Here is a 19,057-nt window from a genome sequence, read left to right as displayed (position 1 = left end):
GATATGCTCTCTGGGGTTGGGAAGTTGGGACTCTCGAGGAAGCCTGAGAGACAGCTCAGCAATCTCATTTTTTAAAGAGTCTTTCTGCTGCCCACGGGCACAGAGGACCTTCTTTCTCCTCATGTGCCACATGAGGAGCTCTTAGATGTATTGAGCATGTATAAACACAGGCACAATCCAGGGTCCCCCTGAGGCCACAGGCTTTGCAGACAATGAATAACGCTTGTTGTGATTTTGTTCCAACAAGAGAGAGCTCAGAAGTCTCTACCACTGAAAAGGAAACACTTTATTTGGAAGGTGTCTTCTTCAGACAGCAAATTAAGAGACAGCCCAGTGGGGCAGCTCACATTTTTTATTTTATAGCAATAATTACAGCCCTAAATTGCTCGAGTGAGCTACAGAATTATTATCGGTTACATTCTATCTTTTTTCTGTGTCTTTTTAGCAAATATTCATCTCTCTAGTTTCCACTACCGGAGGTTAGAAATATATTGTTACCATTAGCAGGAAGATAGGTGAATAGCTGGTACTGGCTTCTCTTTCGCTTTCCATTGCAGACATAGAAATTGACCTGAACAGGACTGGTAATTCTCTGATTGCGGAAAGGTGGTATCTCCACCACCAATGAATTCTACAGAAACAAACATTAGAAAGTCAGTACATATCTGAGACAGTGGCTCTGCACAATAATACGAGCACATCAACTATGGGAATGTCTCTGCTGAGTTCCCAAAGAGAAATATCGTCACTGCATACCAACTGGTGAGCAAGCCTTGGTGGAGCTGAAGGTTGTGCCTGCAGCAGGTTTTCTGGGTCCTTTCTGGCTAATGCTCCCTGCAGCTTGGCCTAGATTTGGGTTTCTTCAGCAATGAGTTTGATTATTGGGGTCAGAAGTGTGAAGGCAAGATAACCAAAACTGTACCACATGTATCATGTTTGTAGATGTTCCTTGCTAGGAATTTATACTTTAAGAACAGTAGTTTCCAGAATGATGAGATTGGAGTCGGGCATCACTGGGTGACATTTGTTAATAACGTTTGAGCTGCTTTGATGCCCAGTATGGGTACTATAGAAAGAAAAGAAGCTTTAAATGGTGTGATTAGAGCTTACTCTTGATATCACAAAAAGATTTTCTTTTTTAATAATACACCTCTATCCTGATATAACGTGACCCGATAGAACACGAATTCGGATATAATGTGGTAAAGCAGTGCTCCGGGGGGTGGGGCGGGGCTGCGTACTCCGGTGGATCAAAGCAAGTTCAATGTAACACGGTTTCACCTATAACGCGGTAAGATTTTTTGGCTCCCGAGGACAGCGTTATATCAGGGTAGAGGTGTATTTCCATGTTCCACAATGAAATATTTTTTATCTAACATATTTCTCCAGCCACGTCAGTTCGTGGGGTGATCTTGTCAGCTCTTCTCACCCCAAGAAGGTTAGGCCTGGTCAATGCATGGGTGGGAAATCTCAAAAGGACACCAAGTGCTACAGGAAGCGATGCTGGTGATCCCTTAGATGGCTCTCTTCCCTGAATTATTAGTGGAACAATGTTCCAACAGGGTGCTAAGAACAGACTTAGCTGCTGACAGCATCAGCTTTTAGACCCAAAAGTAAGACTGTGGCTCTATTTTTGATCACCAAAAGACCCCTAGCACTTTTTTGAATGAGTAAGAGTGATTGATAGTGATTAGTATCCTGGCTGGTTTCACATTCAGGTCTTTAAACAGTTTGCCCACATTTCCCCTGTAGTTTCCATTGGATAAATTATTCTTCACGTCTCCTAATAAACCGTTGTGTAGGATTGCTGGACTGGAATAGAGGCCGTGCTTCCCACCTATAAATAGCTGCATTTCAGTGACGGTTTCAGTGATCAAGTCTGTAAAGATATACGCTTCTCAAACTGTGAAGCTGGTCTCCTAAGGAGACTCCAAATATTTCTGGAGAAGGCACAAGGAAGCCAGAGAAAGTGTTGTGTCTGGTGTGTTTTTTTGAGAAAAGCAGAACCCAGAACTGAATATCTTTCTTTGCTGAGCTCAAAGTGGAATTGAGCCAGCAAAAAGAAAAAAAGATACAGGCTGGCCCCATCCAGATATTGAAAATACACATTCCAAATGCATTTATTTTCAGAATAGATTTCATTGAAGGCCTTTTGCCCCCACTCCCATTAAAAGAAAGGTTTCCAAGAGGGAAGGCCTTAGTACTTGGTTTGTGTCAGGGTTCGGAAAGAGTGCCAAAGTCTTGGAAAGCCCACTCTGGAAGAAGAGTGCTAGCGAAATGAAACATATTTTTAATTGTGATGTTAAAATTAAGGCATACTTACTGGTTTGCACATTTCTTTGTCAGTTTTGGCTTCCATTTCCCACACATGGTGACCATCTAAAAGACAAAAGAAGGAGGAAAATAAATCTAGTTCTGTGCTTTGTTTTCTCCCCTTCAGCCTGAGCATACAGCTGTTGACAAGTTATAAAAGTTCTGTTGGGGTGAAGGAAGAAGGAAAATAGTTCTGTTGATGGGTTGCCCAAACTTTGCCCAACCAAGAAGGTACATAAGTAACTTGCCAGGAGCATGGGATACCATTTAGTTTGTTTAAAAGGGAGGGAGAAGATGAGAGTAAAGAGATTGGGATTAAAAACAATTCATCACTAATATGAGTAGCTCACTTCACCGCTCAGTTTCCCCATATGTAAAATGGGAATATTGATGCTTACCTCTCTTTGTAAAGTATTTTGAAATGTATGAGTGATAAATACTATCAGAGCCAAGAGTTAGGATTAAAAAGGAGCAGTGTAATGAAGGGTATCAAATTATAGCTGTCCTCATCTTCAATAGGTCCCGGCATGCAATATTCTATTTTGATACGAGCAGCCTGACACAAGCTGTTTACGTTTCTGCTGCTTAGATCAAGAGGGAACATTGCTGGGAAATGTAGTTTCTGTGCGTGACACCTCCACATTAAAGACCGATGTACACCAGTGAAGGATCTGCTCCTAGTACGTCCGTGGGCCACATTGTTGAATTTTGGGGCTGCATCTGGCTTGCAGGCTGTGCTTTGGCCAGTCCTGTTCTATTAGTTCAATGTGTCCACATGAGATTAATTTTAAACCATGAGTTTTGGGTTTTCTGGTGATTTCTTTTGGGAAATATTTGTTTTAAAAAAATTCATTGGTACAGGAACAAGTGGCCAATGAGGAGATTCTTTTTTCAGGGTTTCAAAACTCAACAACAGGGAAATGAGAAAAATAATACAAAATGTAAGGTTTCCATTCACTGATCCTAGAAAAGGAAAAATATGTACAAATGGCCACAAACAGATTGCTGTCTGAGTTCAGCAGCAGGGACACTTGTGGTTTAATGCACATGAGATGTCATTGGAGTGAATGGGAAAATTAAACTTGATGTCATCTCTTTTGTATATTTATTGCATTGGGACATGCAAATGCAAATATTAGTTATTCTGAACTTCACCACACAGCTGTTCACATGTTTAAAAAAAACAGCCTCTCTGGAAGGTACCAGTGAATGCACTTTTTCTTCTCTCTTCTCTTTCATGCCAAGGATGGAGGTGACACATTTAAAACTGTCTGATTTATTACAAATGTCTGTAAATAATATTTTTGTGTACAGCACTCCCACTGTGAAAGGAATGCTGTAGTGCAACTGGCTTTTGGTGATTGTTTTTAAGTCTAAAACCATTTCTTCTTAACAAAGAGACACACAGTGTGAATGCTACACACTTTTGAGCACAACTAATTTCTATCAGAAATAATCAGCATATATGCCTTAGTTTCTTCCTCCATTTTAAATCATGCCGCCAAATAAAAATAAACAAGAAGAAGAATCTTTGCAGTAGGTATTGCAATAGTAGGAAGACAGAAGAGAAGAATTAGCACTCAAATCTTTCTAGCAGTGTCTTTTAGCACTGCCAGGATTAAACAGACCTCGCAGGAGTACTGGGTATAACTTCAGAATTAATCTACCAGATGCTTTTTCTAAATTGACAATAAAAAAACCTGACCACAATCCCTCAAATTGGGACCCATCTTTTCTCTGTGAAAAAAAAAAAAGTTAAACTGAAGTTGAAATTAACATGATTCTGAAAGTATCAGAATTTTGACAGCACTACAAACTATTCAGAGTAACAGTCTTCTTAGGAACCTCTGCTTTAGTAGTGTTTTTACCTAAAGAAGTGCAGTCTAGTAGTTAGCATGTGTTAAATTTGCTTCTGTAAATGGATTACCAAACTTCAGGTTATTTCGTTATGTTTAATTTCCACCTTGCAAGATGAATGACTTGATTCAGGATTCTGTTTTTATTTCTTGCCAATATTTTTGTAAAATTCAAAATGGCTCCTTCTACAGCTAATCTTTCAATTACCTCATCCAGTGCTGCCATTATGTGCTTTTTAAATTTTTATGATGACAAAGAGTGAGTTTTTTCAGAAACATTTTAGATGATATAATCTAAACTGTTATATATAAAATAATCCCGAGCTGTGCTTATTCTTTGGCTATTATCTAGAAGCTAATAAGAGCACTAGCTTTTGGTCCAATAAGAAATTCTCTTGAGAATGTCCAGACCTTTGCTGTTTAAAGGGGCGGGGAAACAGACGACTCATTAAGAGTTAGTGACATTTCATTTAACCAAAACATAAGGAGGAGAAGTTGTTATGAAGCAGAGACAAAAAAGTAGACAATTCTTCATGTTACGTCTGGTGAACCGAGAAGGAAATCTCAACGCCCACGGACTGGGATCAACTCCAGGAGGGAAACCTTAGACCACTACGTCAACTTCTCACAGTAAACATGTTTTGCAGGTTTATATAGTTCAGCTGAAATTTAAAAAAAGAAAAGAAAAGAAAAAAGAAAAGAAAAAAAAGATGGGAATGGAACAATTTGTGGGGGCTTGAAACATTTGCCTATCTCAGGGAAAAGTATTTTTCTTCCAGTGCCACATATGCCCAGTATCCTACCAAGTATGCAGGATACTGTCTCTTGTCAGAATGTGCCTGAGGAGTGAGGACCAATAAACCACAAAAGTTTCCATTGTAAGTCTGCCACATCTGCATCAGCCTGGCTGACTCAGAGCCCAAGGCAACTCCCTTCTTGGCCAAGGACCAACAAAAGTACACCAGAGCAATTTATACCTTTCCAAAATGCAAATAATTCAAATTACAGACATAACACAAAGCTGAAGCAGACACATTTCAGGCATTCCCGTTAAAGTTTACTCTCTGGAATTACTGTACCCAAATGGGCAGTTGTTATGAGAAAAAGAGAGAGAGAGAGAGAAAGAGAGAGTCTTTTCCAAGCAACTTATTTTATTTATTTATTTATTTACGTTTACAAAGTATTTTTAAAATCCCCTCTTGAAATCAAATGCCTCGTTTCAGTCAGAGTGCTTGTTAACATTTTGTTATGGTATATTGAAGGGATAGATGTATGGGAAGTCTCTCTCCAAATCTCACATTTTGCTTCTCTTTTGAATCAAGAGAATGCCTCAGGGTTTTAATTTTTTTTGTACGGGGAAGGGAGGCACACCACAGAGAACATAGAGCAAAGCCCACTGAAGTTACTGGAGATTAAATCTTGGCCCCACTCTGGGGGGTCTTCAATGAGCTTTGGATCAGGCCCAGTGTGAGGAACTAGCTACACAAATAACAAAAGTTCTATGCAAGCAGGAAGCTGTTTGGCTCTTTCTACTCAGGATGGATCTTAGAGTCTGGAAGGGCAATATTTAGTGCTGTTTGTCATCATTTACAGCTGGTGATCAGTATAATTGTCAACTGAAAACACAGGGATTTGTTGGGAAGTCTGACACTGAAAGACTGATAACTGTGATGTGCCGTTATTGATAGCATTTTTTGTTCTGAGTGTGCTTCATCCAGCTCTGCTTTATCGGGTTTTTTTTCAGTCTGTAGTAAGCCCCTGGAGTTACTAGTGATGAAAACACGGTACACCTACTTCATTAGTATGGGTTTTTTTGAACTTTTCAATATATAAACACCCATTTAAAATGAAATGGCTCAACAGTGAATGGTTCTTTGTAGTTCACTCCTATCAACTGCTCACTGCAGAATTAAAGGAAACTGTGCAGATGTCCAGAAGTAAAAATATTCTAAATCATTAGGGAATTCCCTGCAGCATGAGTCACAGGAACGGCTTCCCCACCACACCCAACTAGAAGATTTCCACATAAAAAGGCATTGTAGGCCTGTTTTAACACAGCAGAAGCGCTAAAAGAAGTTGAGTAAACCTCACAGTATCAGTTACTTACATATATCGTTGTGGTTTGTTAGGCTTCAATATTTTTCTTCATACAGCTGTAACTTAGAGTCAAAGAGCTATAAAGGCTTTCCAAAGAATTGTTCTGCTGTCTTATAATCCTTATTGGTGTACATTGGAAATTATCTTTATATGTCTCTAGGACTGTGTTTACTTTCTATACACCAGAAAATTGCTGTTAAATAGCTAGAGGTTTAAGAGATCACAAGAATCAAACCAGCAGTTTAGCTGGAAGATTACATTAACGTGAAGGTTTTATAGGCACACAAAAATTAAGAGGAGGAACAGCAAGGTAAAAGAATATGCATTATCAAAACAAAAAAGAACTAGAAACCAGAAAGCATATAACATCTGTATCTGGTGATCACTCAAGCCTTTCCTCCATGAAATGGACATAACAGGAGACTTTGTAGACACTTACATTGTCTTGCTTTACTTGAATAGGTTAAAAATATTCCAGCTTCCCCAATAACCATGGCTCACTCAAAGACATAGAAAAGAACAGATATTATCTAGGATTTCATTGCCTATACTTTGCCTCCTTCCAATCTGTAGTTAAGCCGAGCTTGGTGCAATGGTGAATTGGGCCTGTAGTTTTTACACAGATATATTTTTCAATCAAAGGTATGGAGCTACTTTCTCCTAAAGGAGCCCATTGTTTGATTAATTGTTGTGAGTTTGCTGTCAACACTGATTTCCTGAACAGCTCAGTTCACCTTATAATATAGGAGATCCACAGCAAACTGTGCAATACTGGGGTCCAAACTGAGACATTGTTTGAGCAGAATATGGCATGACCATATGTTCTGATTTTTGGGTGCCCTACAGACATAGCCTACCCTACACTTATTCAAGTTAATGTGTATTTCACTGCCATCCAAATCCTTCCGCATTACAGGAGTCACAAGTTTTAGATTTATCTTCTAATCATTCATTCCTTGTGAAGCGTGTTCATGTTATCGCTTGACATGGAGATGATTGATCTGCAATTATATCCTGAGGGAAGGGTAGGTTTCTATGCTAGAGGAGAGAGTGGATATTAAGTTGGAGTCCTCTCATTCAGACCTGCAATCAACCAGCCTTGTGTTGAGATACCATCAGTTCTTACGAGGTAAGCAGGCTGAGTCAAGTGTGTACTTGGACAAGAAACCTCCAAAGGAAACATAGTAGGGCTGTCGATTAATCACAGTTTACTCATGGGATTAACTAAAAAAAAATTAAGCGTGATTAATGGCAGTTTTAATCACACTGTTAAACAATAGAATACCAACTGAAATTTATTAAATATTTTGGATGTTTTTCTACATTTTCATATATATTGTATTCTGTGTTATTGGAATCAAAGTGTATATTATTTTTATTACAAATATTAAAAATGATAAACAAAAGAAATAGTATTTTTCCATTCACCTCATACAAGTACTGTAGTGGAATCTCTTTGTCGTGAAAGTACAACTTACAAATATAGATTTTTTTTTTGTTACATAACTGCACTCAAAAACAAAACAATGTAAAACTTCAGAGCCTACAAGTTCACTCAGTCCTACTTCTTGTTCAGCCAATTGCTAGGACAAACAAGTTTGTTTACATTTACAGGAGACAATGCTGCCCTCTTCATATTTATAATGTCACCAGAAAGTGAGAACAGGCATTTGCATGGCACTTTTGTAGCCGGCTTTGCAAGGTATTTACGTGCCCGATATGCTAAACATTCGTATCCCCCTTCATGCTTTGGCCCCCGTTCCAGAGGACATGCTTTCATGCTGATGACGCTTGTTAAAAAAATAATGTGTTAATTAAATTTGTGACTGAACTCCTTGGGGGAGAATTCTATGCCCCCTGCTCTGTTTTACCTGCATTCTGCCATATATTTCATGTTATAGCAGTTTCGGATGATGACCCAGCACATGTTGTTCATTTTAAGAACACTTTTAATGTAAATTTGACAAAATGCAAAGAAGATACCAATGTGAGATTTCTAAAGATAGCTACAGCACTCGACCTAAGGTTTAAGAATCTGAAGTGCCTTCCAAAATCTGAGAGGGACAAGGTGTGGAGCATGCTTTCACAAGTCTTAAAAGAGCAACACTCCAATGTGGAACCCGAACCACCAAAAAAGAAAATCAACCTTCTGCTGGTGGCATATGACTCAGGTGATGACAATGAACATGCGTTGGTCCGCAGAGCTTTCGATTGTTATTGAGCAGAACCCGTCATCAGCATGGACGCATGTCCCTTGGAATGGTGGTTGAAGCACTAAGGGACATATGAAACTTTAGTGCATCTGGCACGTATATATCTTGCGATGCCGGCTACAACAGTGCCATGAGAACGCCTGTTCTCACTTACAGGTGAAATTGTAAACAAGAAGTGGGCAGCATTATCTCCTGAAAATGTAAACAAACTTGTTTGTCTGAGCGATTGGCTGAACAAGAAATAGGACTGAGTGGAATTGCAGGCTCTAAAATTTTATATTGTTTTGTTTTTGAACGCAGTTTTCTTTGTACATAATTCTACATTTGTAAGTTCAACTTTCATGATAAATAGATTGCACTACAGTACTTGTATTAGGTTAATTGAATTTTGTTTTTTTACAGTGCAAATATTTGTAATAAAAAATATAAAGTGAGCACTGTACATTTTGTATTCTGTGTTGTAATTGAAATCAGTATATTTGAAAATGTAGAAAAGATCCAAAATATTTAAATAAATGGTATTCTATTATTACTTAACAATGTGATCAATCGCAATTAATTTTTTTAATCGTTTGACAGCCCTAAAACCTAGTAACTGTAGGAGATGATGCTGATGATTCAGAAGGTGGCACTCTTCTCTCCAACTCAGTACTGAACAAATGCTCCCCACTTATTGTCTTACACACACTGCTAAACAGTTGCTTTATCTCACACTAGAAGTGGCTGCATTTCAAGGCTCAGAAATTCATAGCTTCTAAAGCCAGAAGGGAACATTATGATCATCTAGTCTGACCTGATGCATGACACAGGCCACAAAACCTAACCCAGTGATTCCTCCAGTGAAGGGAATTATACTTCCCTGTACATAACCAAATAATGCTGGGCTCAGTAACTTGTGGATGAAGTTGATCACTCTGTACAGACTGTGTATCAGTTTACATTTGTAAAGAGCTTTATGATGGGGTATGCACTAGCAAATATAAAACAGAAATATTAACAGCACTGGCTAAGTAGCTGTCTGTCTCTGGAGGAGTGTAAAGGAGGAAACATTGTTTAGAGCAACACAGGAGAACGCCTTTTGTATATACAATAAGGGCCTTTCTTTCAACTTCCCCAACAACACTCGGCTTCTTTTAGTTTAGTGGTTTCTTAGATCTCCACTAATAGGGACTGAGTAGGAAGTCCCTCCCTGTCCCTGCCATCTATGTAAATAAAAGGGTGTAGGGTTTGACTAGAGCCAACTTCAGAGCAGCTCCATCCTCTGCATGCAATCATCTCCTCTCCCCATGCTGGAAGCATCTCCTGCCTGTGCTCACCTCAGTCTCTCCCTCCCCTCCTCTTCCTGCTGTGGGCTCAGTCTCTGTTCTGACACCCTTATCTGCCAGTGCTTCTCTCAGCCATTATTCTGATTTTCTCCTCTGGTTATATTGGTTTTCACCATTGTCTCTTCCCACTCCCTCTGTCAAAAGGACACCCAGCTACACGCTCCCTCCTTCCAGCTTTTCCTTCTTCCCTGCCAGAGAAACCCTCCCATTGTCTCTTATATTTCCAGCCATTTTGCTCCCCAGGACAAGAAAGAACCCTTTTATGTGCTCCATTTCCCCTTTCTGTCTGAAACTCCCACCAACCTGTTGCCTTTTCCCAGAGAAGTCAAGGCCTAGTGGGGGAGGATGGCTGTGGGGGGACAAAGACTGAGAAGGTCTTCTGACCAGTATCTGCACTTTTGGATGCCAAATTCAAACCCATCATTACAGGTTCACCCATAGCTGGAATATATTTATTTTTATGAGGATGATGGGATTTTGGGTGTATTTGTATACACACTTTTGCAATGTAAGGCTGAGTTTTGTGTTCCTACTCCTATGTATTTTTTGCAGATTTGAGCTGAGTTTTGTATTCAAATGCACACAGGATCTCTGATGTAAAGGCGAGTTATTTTTTCTTTCAAAGTTCTGTTTAAATAAAAAAAAGCTTAATTGAACAACAACAACAAAATGTTGTCGAGAAGCCACATAATAAAAATCAGATAAAAGCCTGCTTCTTCTATGTATCACAGTGTGTGTAGGCACCCACCATCTGAAAGTCAGACCCCATTACATTTTCTTAGATTGGGAGCTTCTCAAAGTTTCTCAAACCAAGACACCCCCAAAGAAATAGCATCATGTTTACCTCTGAATACAAAGCACTTTGCAGTGTCTATCAGATGTATCTTCTTATCTAACTTTATTACATGGTTTCTAGCAAATTGCATTATTTTTGGTTCAACTAGGCCTTTGAAATTAACTATATTTTGAGACTAATCATTTAAATAAGTTTCTTTGCTAAAAAGTGACTCCAGAAACAGAATTTGGAGTTCTACATCTGTTGCCTCTCAATGATTCTAAATCAAATATACTCTATTTACAAGTAAACTCATAGTTTCTTCCTTCTCTTAATTGTCAGCCCTGAAAACTCCTTCTGGAACACGAAATTCAAGTCGAGTAGTTTCCTTTCCACACATTATCAACAGTAGTAATGAATGGCTCTTAAGACCAAATTCTGCTAGTAGGTCTGTCCATGTAATGCCTCCATCTTCAAATTATACTCTCTCCCATACAATCCTGAGCCAACTCCCTCAGCTTAATCCTGCATCTCATCCTGTCTCTCAAACTTCTCCAATGCATATCTTCCAGTCAACAAACTTATCACCACCAAAACTGAACTCCAGATCTTCCCTTCCAAGAACCACTCCTTTCCTCCCACGCCCTCTGTCATCACTGACAGCTCCACCGTCTGCTCCCCATGCACTTGGGCCTGTAACCCAGGAGTCATCACCGACTTCTCCTTCTCTCTTTCCTGGCGCAGCCAAGTTGGGCCCAAATCCGGCCACTCTCATCCAGGCTCACATCCTCTCCCATCATGACCGTTGCAACCTCCTCTCTGGCCTCTCTGACACCCACATCACTCTTGGATCTAGTCAAAATAATACATACATCTTCCTTGCATGTCAATCTGAGTTTGCCACTCCCCAATCCTTTTGAATCCCTCCACTGGCTCCCTCTATTCCAAAAACATCCAGCTCAAGTTTAATGCCTTTGATACTCCCTCCCTACATAATCTGCCCTTGTCTCTTATGTCATCCTCTGCGGCACTCCTCTCTGCAAATGATGCAAGCCTTGACAGAGCCCCTTATCTCTCTATTTCTCCCTTAACTATCTTTATACTCTCTTCCATGCTCTTCTTTACACATGGAGTGCCCTCATTGAACTGACCCACTGTCCTCTCCTCCTTCAAGTCTCTCTCTGCTTCTACCATGACACCAACAAGAAATTAACCTACTAATAGGAGATACAACTGCAAATGCAGAGCACAAAACTGTGTAGAAAGGTGCAAGTTTATAGTCCTTTTTCAGTCATGTTATCATCTTTCCTAGGCTGGTGTCCCATCCCACCTCTCGTCTGTTCATTAGCTCCAATCCCCCAAGGGTCAGAGTTAAATCTGTGTGTTTGGATGGCACTCCTGCACAGCCAATCAGGTTTGTTTGCAGAGTAGTAGGGAGTGGGGGAAAGGAGGGAAGAGGAAGGATCCCTCTTGTCAAATCCACACAGATGTAATCTAAAATTCACAAGAATGCTCGAACACCTGTCTGGCAACTGGACTCGTGGTCTCCCGGTTACTGTCTTATTTGAAGGAATGTTGGCAACTCAGCCCAGCCAACCATAGATACTGCCAGAGAACCTGCCCCTCCTCAGTTCAGTCCACTTCTGCACATCTGAATTTGCCATTACATTCTGGTTAAACCTAATTGAAAATGTGATTGAAAATACCACACATTTTCTAAGAGGCATTTCTACGGAACCGCACTCTGAGCTTTACTATTGGGATCTACAGTTCTTTAGCTCACTGGACCTTTACCTATCTCTGTGGATGGGGTGTGCATAAAATATCATTGATAACATTAGAGTGATGCACTATATACACTAATATAGTATTTAAGGATCAGATTGTACAAAGCTGAAGTCTGAGGTCTGCACACAAGTAACACCATTGCATGCACAAAACAGATGCTTTATCCCTCAAATGGCTAGGTAGCTCACTAAATTTCCATTTTGATGTGCAATTGCAGTAGCATGCAACTGTAGGTACACTTGCCTGCGTACCTTTTGCCTCCCTTTAAAAAAAATAAAATACCTGTCCTTAGTCCACAGTAGATGCTTGTACTTGACCAAAGGCATTTAACAAATACTACTCTTAACTGTGACAGAGGCACCTTGGTGATGATACCATCTCATGCGTACAGATGCTCTCCCATTCTATCTTTACCATTCCTTAGGCTAAAAAGCCAGGGAAATCTGAAACATGCTGACATTTCCTACAAGCTATGTCATAGCTTCTGCATAGGCATGAAAAGATTCGGCCATCTAATGACCCCATTATTTGATGAAACTATCAGCCCAAGGATATCTGTTTCTGGTCAATGGCCAGAAACCTCCTTGGCTACCAATAGATCTCTAGGAACAAGGTACAAGTGACCTTCACATGAGCTCTGTGCTCCCAACTGTATGCCTCTCAAGTTTCTAGTCTCTCCCACTGCACATGAGCCAGTGAATAAACTCTTAGTACTAAGTGGAATGTGTGTGCTGACCTCTGATAAACTGGCAGACAAAGATAAAATTATGTAGCATTTGCTCATCTATAAGCGCATTATGCCACTTGCTTATTTATTCTATGAGCTACAGTTTGATTACCAGTGTGTAACATTACCCTTTTTTTTTTTTTGGCTAGTTGCCCTCCAAACTGTGACTGTGACTAGCAATAGAAGGAGCAATGGAAAGATCTCTGAGAATGTAAGATCTTTTACCGAATGGCGCTCTGCCAAAACTCTGGTCACCAGTCTCCACGTCACATCTCGCCAAAACAGACTCAAACCGTGAGCTTTCCAGGGCCTCAGAGAAAAAATAAAAGCCCGCATGATTCCTCAGGACTGTCCATTACATGCAAAGCTGCTTCAGGAACATATCAGTTATCAGATGTTTGGCAAACTAAATGACCTCGTGCGACAGCCCCGCATTTGAATACCCGCTGTATGGAAAAGCTTTTGCTTGGGCAATGTTCAGCAGGCAAAGCTGAGATTTCCCAACAGGTTTCTATGCTTTCAGACAGAAGTTTTACCTTGCAGCAGCAGCACATTGGTTCTATTCTTTGCTAGAGATCATGAAAATTGCAAAACAACCAGCAAAATGTTTCTTCACATTTCTAAATGAATACGTGTTGGCTGTAGTCCCTTCCCTTTTGTGTTTGCTGTCTGTGAACCTTCACTAGATCACGTTTTACTAGCACAAAAGTTTATAATAGGTGAATTTAAGCTTGCCTGGTGAAATACTTGCTGAAAGCAAATTTAAAATGTGCTTTCTCTGAGCAGATGCACCAGAAACCTGATTTTCTTTAACTATCTGAAGTCTTTTCTATAGCACCCATCACTAGAGCTGAGCAAAAATTTTTGGGTGAATAGTAAATTTACCAGTAACTGCATTTTGGGGGGCATAAAAACTACTAGTGAATTTAGGTCAAATCTGGCAAACAATTTTGGGGAAAAAATTGAAATGTCTAAATGCTTTGTTTTGACATTTTGAAATGAACTCTTTTGATATTTCATTTGAAAAATCAAACATTTTGTGTAGAAAATGCCATTTCAAATCAACATTCCAAGCATTTCACTTGACCCAAACAAAATGTTGTTCCATCAAGGAAAAAAAAAATCCATTTCAGTTGGAAAAAAACAGAATTTCCCCCCATATTTTTCAATTCAGCCACCAAACCAAATACATTTTTTTAAGCCAGCTACTTGCTTGGCTCTACCCCTTACCATGGCATCTAACTATATAGATTTTAAGAGCTATGCCTGCCCTACTAAGGAAAAGAAACAATCACAAATAAGCAAGACAGCAAATGTTTGAAATAGCAAGTGACAGAATAAATGATATTTACAAAAAGCTTTGTTTAATAGCTTCTAATAATGACTAAATCTGAGAAAATCCTGTTCTGTTTGAGATCATTCCAGAAACAGAAAAAAAGATGACATTCTTTGGAGACTTAAGCTTCATTGACTTTAGGCGTAATATCTAAGGGCAGTCAGCTTTGTCGCCGGGTCTCAGAATATGCTGGCGCTAGTAATCGCTGCTGATTTGATGTTTGAGTAATTAACAACATCTTCAAAACCACTGAAGTCATCCAGAGAAACAACAATACTTGTGAAACAGTAATCTTGTGAAATTTACTAGTATACATGACAGAAGTATGAGAAATGCGTGCGCTCTTACATTTGTCATGGAAAGTACAAATGTATATCCTTATCCATAAAGAGACACCTCGATAAATTAAAGGTAAAAAAACAGAATTTTGGATTGAATTTATTCAAAAAAAAAAACAGTTCGGTAATGATCTTGGTCATTGAACTCTGACCTTTCAGTTTTTTAACTCTTTTTACCTCCTGATCTGGTCATTAAGCATAGAGCCAAATGAGTGTGTATGGGGCTTCAAATGCATTAGTGGAATTCTGCCTTACTAAAAAAGATATGGAACACACATGTAATCCTGTGAAGAACTATTTGGCATCACAGCTGAAAAGTCTGGAGAATCTGAAAAAGTCTGCCAGTAATGAGAATTTCAGTCCCTTGAACCTCATCTGTTAGTATTTGCTGTCCTTTGGTGCTGTGGATCTTGGTTCTGTTCCTGGCTGGTTACCCTATGAAACATTTTGCAAACTATTCTGAAGAGAAGCTGTTATTTTACTGTCACAATAATTATATACTCAGTTTTGTGGGTCATCATCCATAATAATATTGCTGTAAGGTAATCAGCAGCATGGTCTGCAATATGGTGATTTCTGGTTTGGTATAGGACTCTCTTTGTGTTTCTTTGCCTTCTACAGCTTGCAAATTAATGCTGCTACTTAAAAACTAGTTTTGGAAAACAAATTAGTCAGCATCATCCCTTGTAACATTAGAACAGAACCTATGTTCTTTGAAGTCATTGTGTCAGAAAGGAAATATTTTGTCATTTCTAAGCCCAGTGTACTTTCTCGGAAAGCAAATGTGTTTCTAATTGCATCAAATTATGTAAATAAAATGCAATGCCTTTTCTTCATGTGTAAATGCCTGTATACAAATATTAAGGTGTTTTGTGCTCCTGTGCCGCAAGTGTCCAGGCAAAATTGTTGAGCATCTAACTTCTGAAGACGATACTAAAATAAATAAATAACTCAGGCTTCTATACTGTGTCTAATGTCCAGCAGCAAAAACTGAGAAACCCAGAATCACTTGTCATTTTTGAAAATCTGGGTTTTTTCTGTTTCAAGCAGGAGGAGAAAACCACAAACTTTAAATGGAGAGGTAAATTGAAAAAGCAGAACATACATAAGAGTAATGCACAAAGAGTAATGAACAAAGTCATTGTGGGACCCACTGATGTAAGGGAATACTGAATTTAAAAGGTCAACCCTCTTAAGCATAGCTGGCATTCATATTTTTACTACTACTGTGGCTGAGTTTCTTGGATGCACATTTTATATGGACTTTCATCACCGGAAAATATGGTCTGATGTGCAAGCACTAAAGGATTGACCAAAATCCTTTGAAATAAGGACTTATTTCAGTACTTGAACTTTTTTGTGGTAGTATAAAAGGTCTGAGCATATTATAGTATGCTTCTGAAAAGACGCATTATTTATCTTGTAAGAGCTGCCCTTCTGCCTTGATGCTGTGCTGTATTACAAAGAAATTCTACTTTTAAACATGCCCTTTTAAATACAACTAATCCCCTCAACTAACCACTTTCTTCTCCACAAGAGATGCAGCATCTTACGGGCTGTGTTAGTATTTCACACTGTTTCAAACACTTCGTTGCTGAAAAATAGTAATTCAGGGGTTAACTGACAACACGACTCTGCTGCCTCCCCAGTTCAAGAACCGACTTGATCATTCTTCAGGGATTCCCTTTTGTATGAGTCATTGTTAAGATAGACAGACTCCCCACGCAAAGAGGCCAGGATAATGCCATTCCTCAGGAGATTACAACAGCTGAGGGTTAGCCCTTAAAGACAGAAAACTCAGAACTCATGCATGGGAAAACATTCAGTGGACTACAATGCGCTCAGCAGACATAAAGAAATTATTCAGACAGAAATCCCATCCTGCATTAACCAATTAAACATGCAGAATATCACGATCTTAATCACATTACATCTACACCCTAGTCTAGGGATTTTGCCGGAGTAGGGACTATACTACGTGGGTTCCATTCAGTAATGTAAAATTATATATAACTGCTACATTCTTTTTTTTTTTTATGATTGTAATTTTTCACAAGGTCTATTACATTTGTAATAGCTGAAATCCTAGAGTTAACTGCTACCCAGTAGAAATGTGATCAACATTTAGATTTAAAAACAAACAACAACAACAAAAAAGTGAGTAATATATCTAGTAATCTTCATAAAGATTAGTAACTTAACGTTCTAAGTGGGGGGGGAGGGCAGGGGAAGGGGAGAGAGAGAGAGAGTCTGACTGTACTGGTGCTCCATTTCCTGCCCTGCTTTTATTTAAAAGTATAGTTGCTAGAGGATCCCATCGGGAGAATGAACGATAATTGAAATTATTGTTTGATTTCAATTTGAAACAAAATGTAGTGGTTTTGCTGAAGAACAATTAGGAAAAGCCTGTCACTGAGACAATGGTGTATCATGCGCAGTTGTTTTAAACGTCATGTTACATTAGGTGATGCAGCAAATGAGGAGCTGAGCCGAGGAAATAAGTTAAGTAGACAACCTATTTAGCTTCACTTTCTGAATGTAGCCATGATTTTGTCTAAGGGATTAATCATTTTACAGTGGAAGGCAGATGCTCTTCTTGCTACCTCTTATGGGATCTTGGATCTCAAGGAGGTTGTGTCACTAGGAAGGCCTGCATTAGGGCTTGTAGAGACTTGGGTTCAGTCCTACGAAGCGCTGAGTGCCTCTGACTCCCATTAACTTTTATCGGTGTTCAAGGTGCTGCTCAGCACTTTGTGAGGCTGAACCATTTGAATGTACCAAACAAGGTTTTCATCATACGAGTAAAATAAACCTACCCAGATTACTTAAATTGGACTATGATTTAAGCCTCAGTTATACACCAGACTAGACTTTCTAGTATAAACAGATGGAATACTCACCATAGATAGCAAAGTAGCTCCTGATTCATTAGACATTTTGGGGCAGGGAAGGATTCTTCTGATGTTATCCACATGCAGAGGGAACCCATAGCATATGGATCTCCCCCTGCCCACAATCCCATGTGCCCCAGGACTCTTCCTGTGGGTTTTTCTATGTGAGGTGGAAGAACTCTATTATTTACTTCCACTTCAGCATACACATCCACATAGACATTATTTATATAAAATACGTTGTACTGTGCTCACCTGTTCATTGTTTCATTTCTTATTCATTTTTTTTAAAATCCTAAAAAATTACATTTACCTCAAAGTTATAAACACCAGAGCTACAAACAGACCAGTCAATCACATACCTCATTTGGAACCAGAAGTATGCAATCAGGCAGCAGTAATGACAAAAAACAAAAAAACAAATACAGTATGGCACTGTGTTAAATGTAAACTACTAAAAAAATAAAGGGAAAGTTTAAAAAAAGCAACTAGGAGTCCGGTGGCACCTTAAAGACTAACAGATTTATTTGAGCATAAGCTTTTGTGGATAAAAACCCTACTTCTTTCCTTGTTGTTTTTGTGGATACAGACTAACAGACTAACGGCTACTCCCTGATATTTAAAAAAAAAGGTTTGAGAAGGTAAGGAAACTGCTTATGTGCTTGTTACATTTAAATTAAAATGGTTAAAAGCAGCATTTTTCTTCTGCACAGTAAAGTTTCAAAGCTGTAGTAAGTCAATGTTCAGTTGTAAACTTTTGAAAGAACAACCATAACATTTTGTTCAGAGTTACGAACAACCTCCATTCCAAACGTGTTTGTTAACTCTGAGGTTCTACTGTATTTTGGATCTGATTTTGAATTCCAGGAGCCTTCAAAGCTCCCCTTGACTGCAACAGGATTTTTGTTGAGTAAGAACTGCAGGATTGGGCCTTTATTTGGATCCCTGGAACTGAAGGCAAATTTTGGTTTTGGCATGTCATATTGCAAAATGGGATAGCTTTATATACCCAGGCGATGCTACCTGCAGATGACTGGATACCTTCATATTCAGAGGTACTCTTTAAGGATGGGTTTCAGAGTAACAGCCGTGTTAGTCTGTATTCGCAAAAAGAAAAGGAGTACTTGTGGCACCTTAGAGACTAGCCAATTTATTTGAGCATAAACTTTCGTGAGCTACAGCTCACTTCATCGGATGCATCCGATGAAGTGAGCTGTAGCTCACGAAAGCTTATGCTCAAATAAATTGGTTAGTCTCTAAGGTGCCACAAGTACTCCTTTCCTTTAAGGATGACCTTTCAAAATTTTTCCAGTGCAGTGAGAAAGTAAAGCAGAAAAAAACATGCATCAAAGAGGGCAATCTGTGACGCAGTTTCCTTCCTGTAATGAGTCCAATCTA

General features: G+C 39.2%; 1 protein-coding gene across 1 annotated transcript in view; it reads right to left on the bottom strand.

Annotated features, from left to right (window-relative positions):
- Positions 1 to 19,057, bottom strand: part of NFATC1 (nuclear factor of activated T cells 1) — a 144,257-nt gene that overhangs the window by 60,125 nt on the left and 65,075 nt on the right. Inside the window, exons 7-8 of the mRNA XM_074943147.1 lie at positions 2,324 to 2,379; positions 499 to 631 (exon numbers count right to left, since the gene is read on the bottom strand). Coding sequence (XP_074799248.1) covers positions 499 to 631; positions 2,324 to 2,379 — 189 coding nt within the window. The remainder of the gene's footprint in view (positions 1 to 498; positions 632 to 2,323; positions 2,380 to 19,057) is intronic.

Source organism: Natator depressus, chromosome 2 (genome assembly GCF_965152275.1).
Source record: "Natator depressus isolate rNatDep1 chromosome 2, rNatDep2.hap1, whole genome shotgun sequence".
In the NCBI taxonomy this organism is placed as follows: domain Eukaryota; kingdom Metazoa; phylum Chordata; order Testudines; family Cheloniidae; genus Natator; species Natator depressus.
Note: the sequence above shows the minus strand (reverse complement) of the source record. Positions and strands in the feature narration are given on the sequence as shown.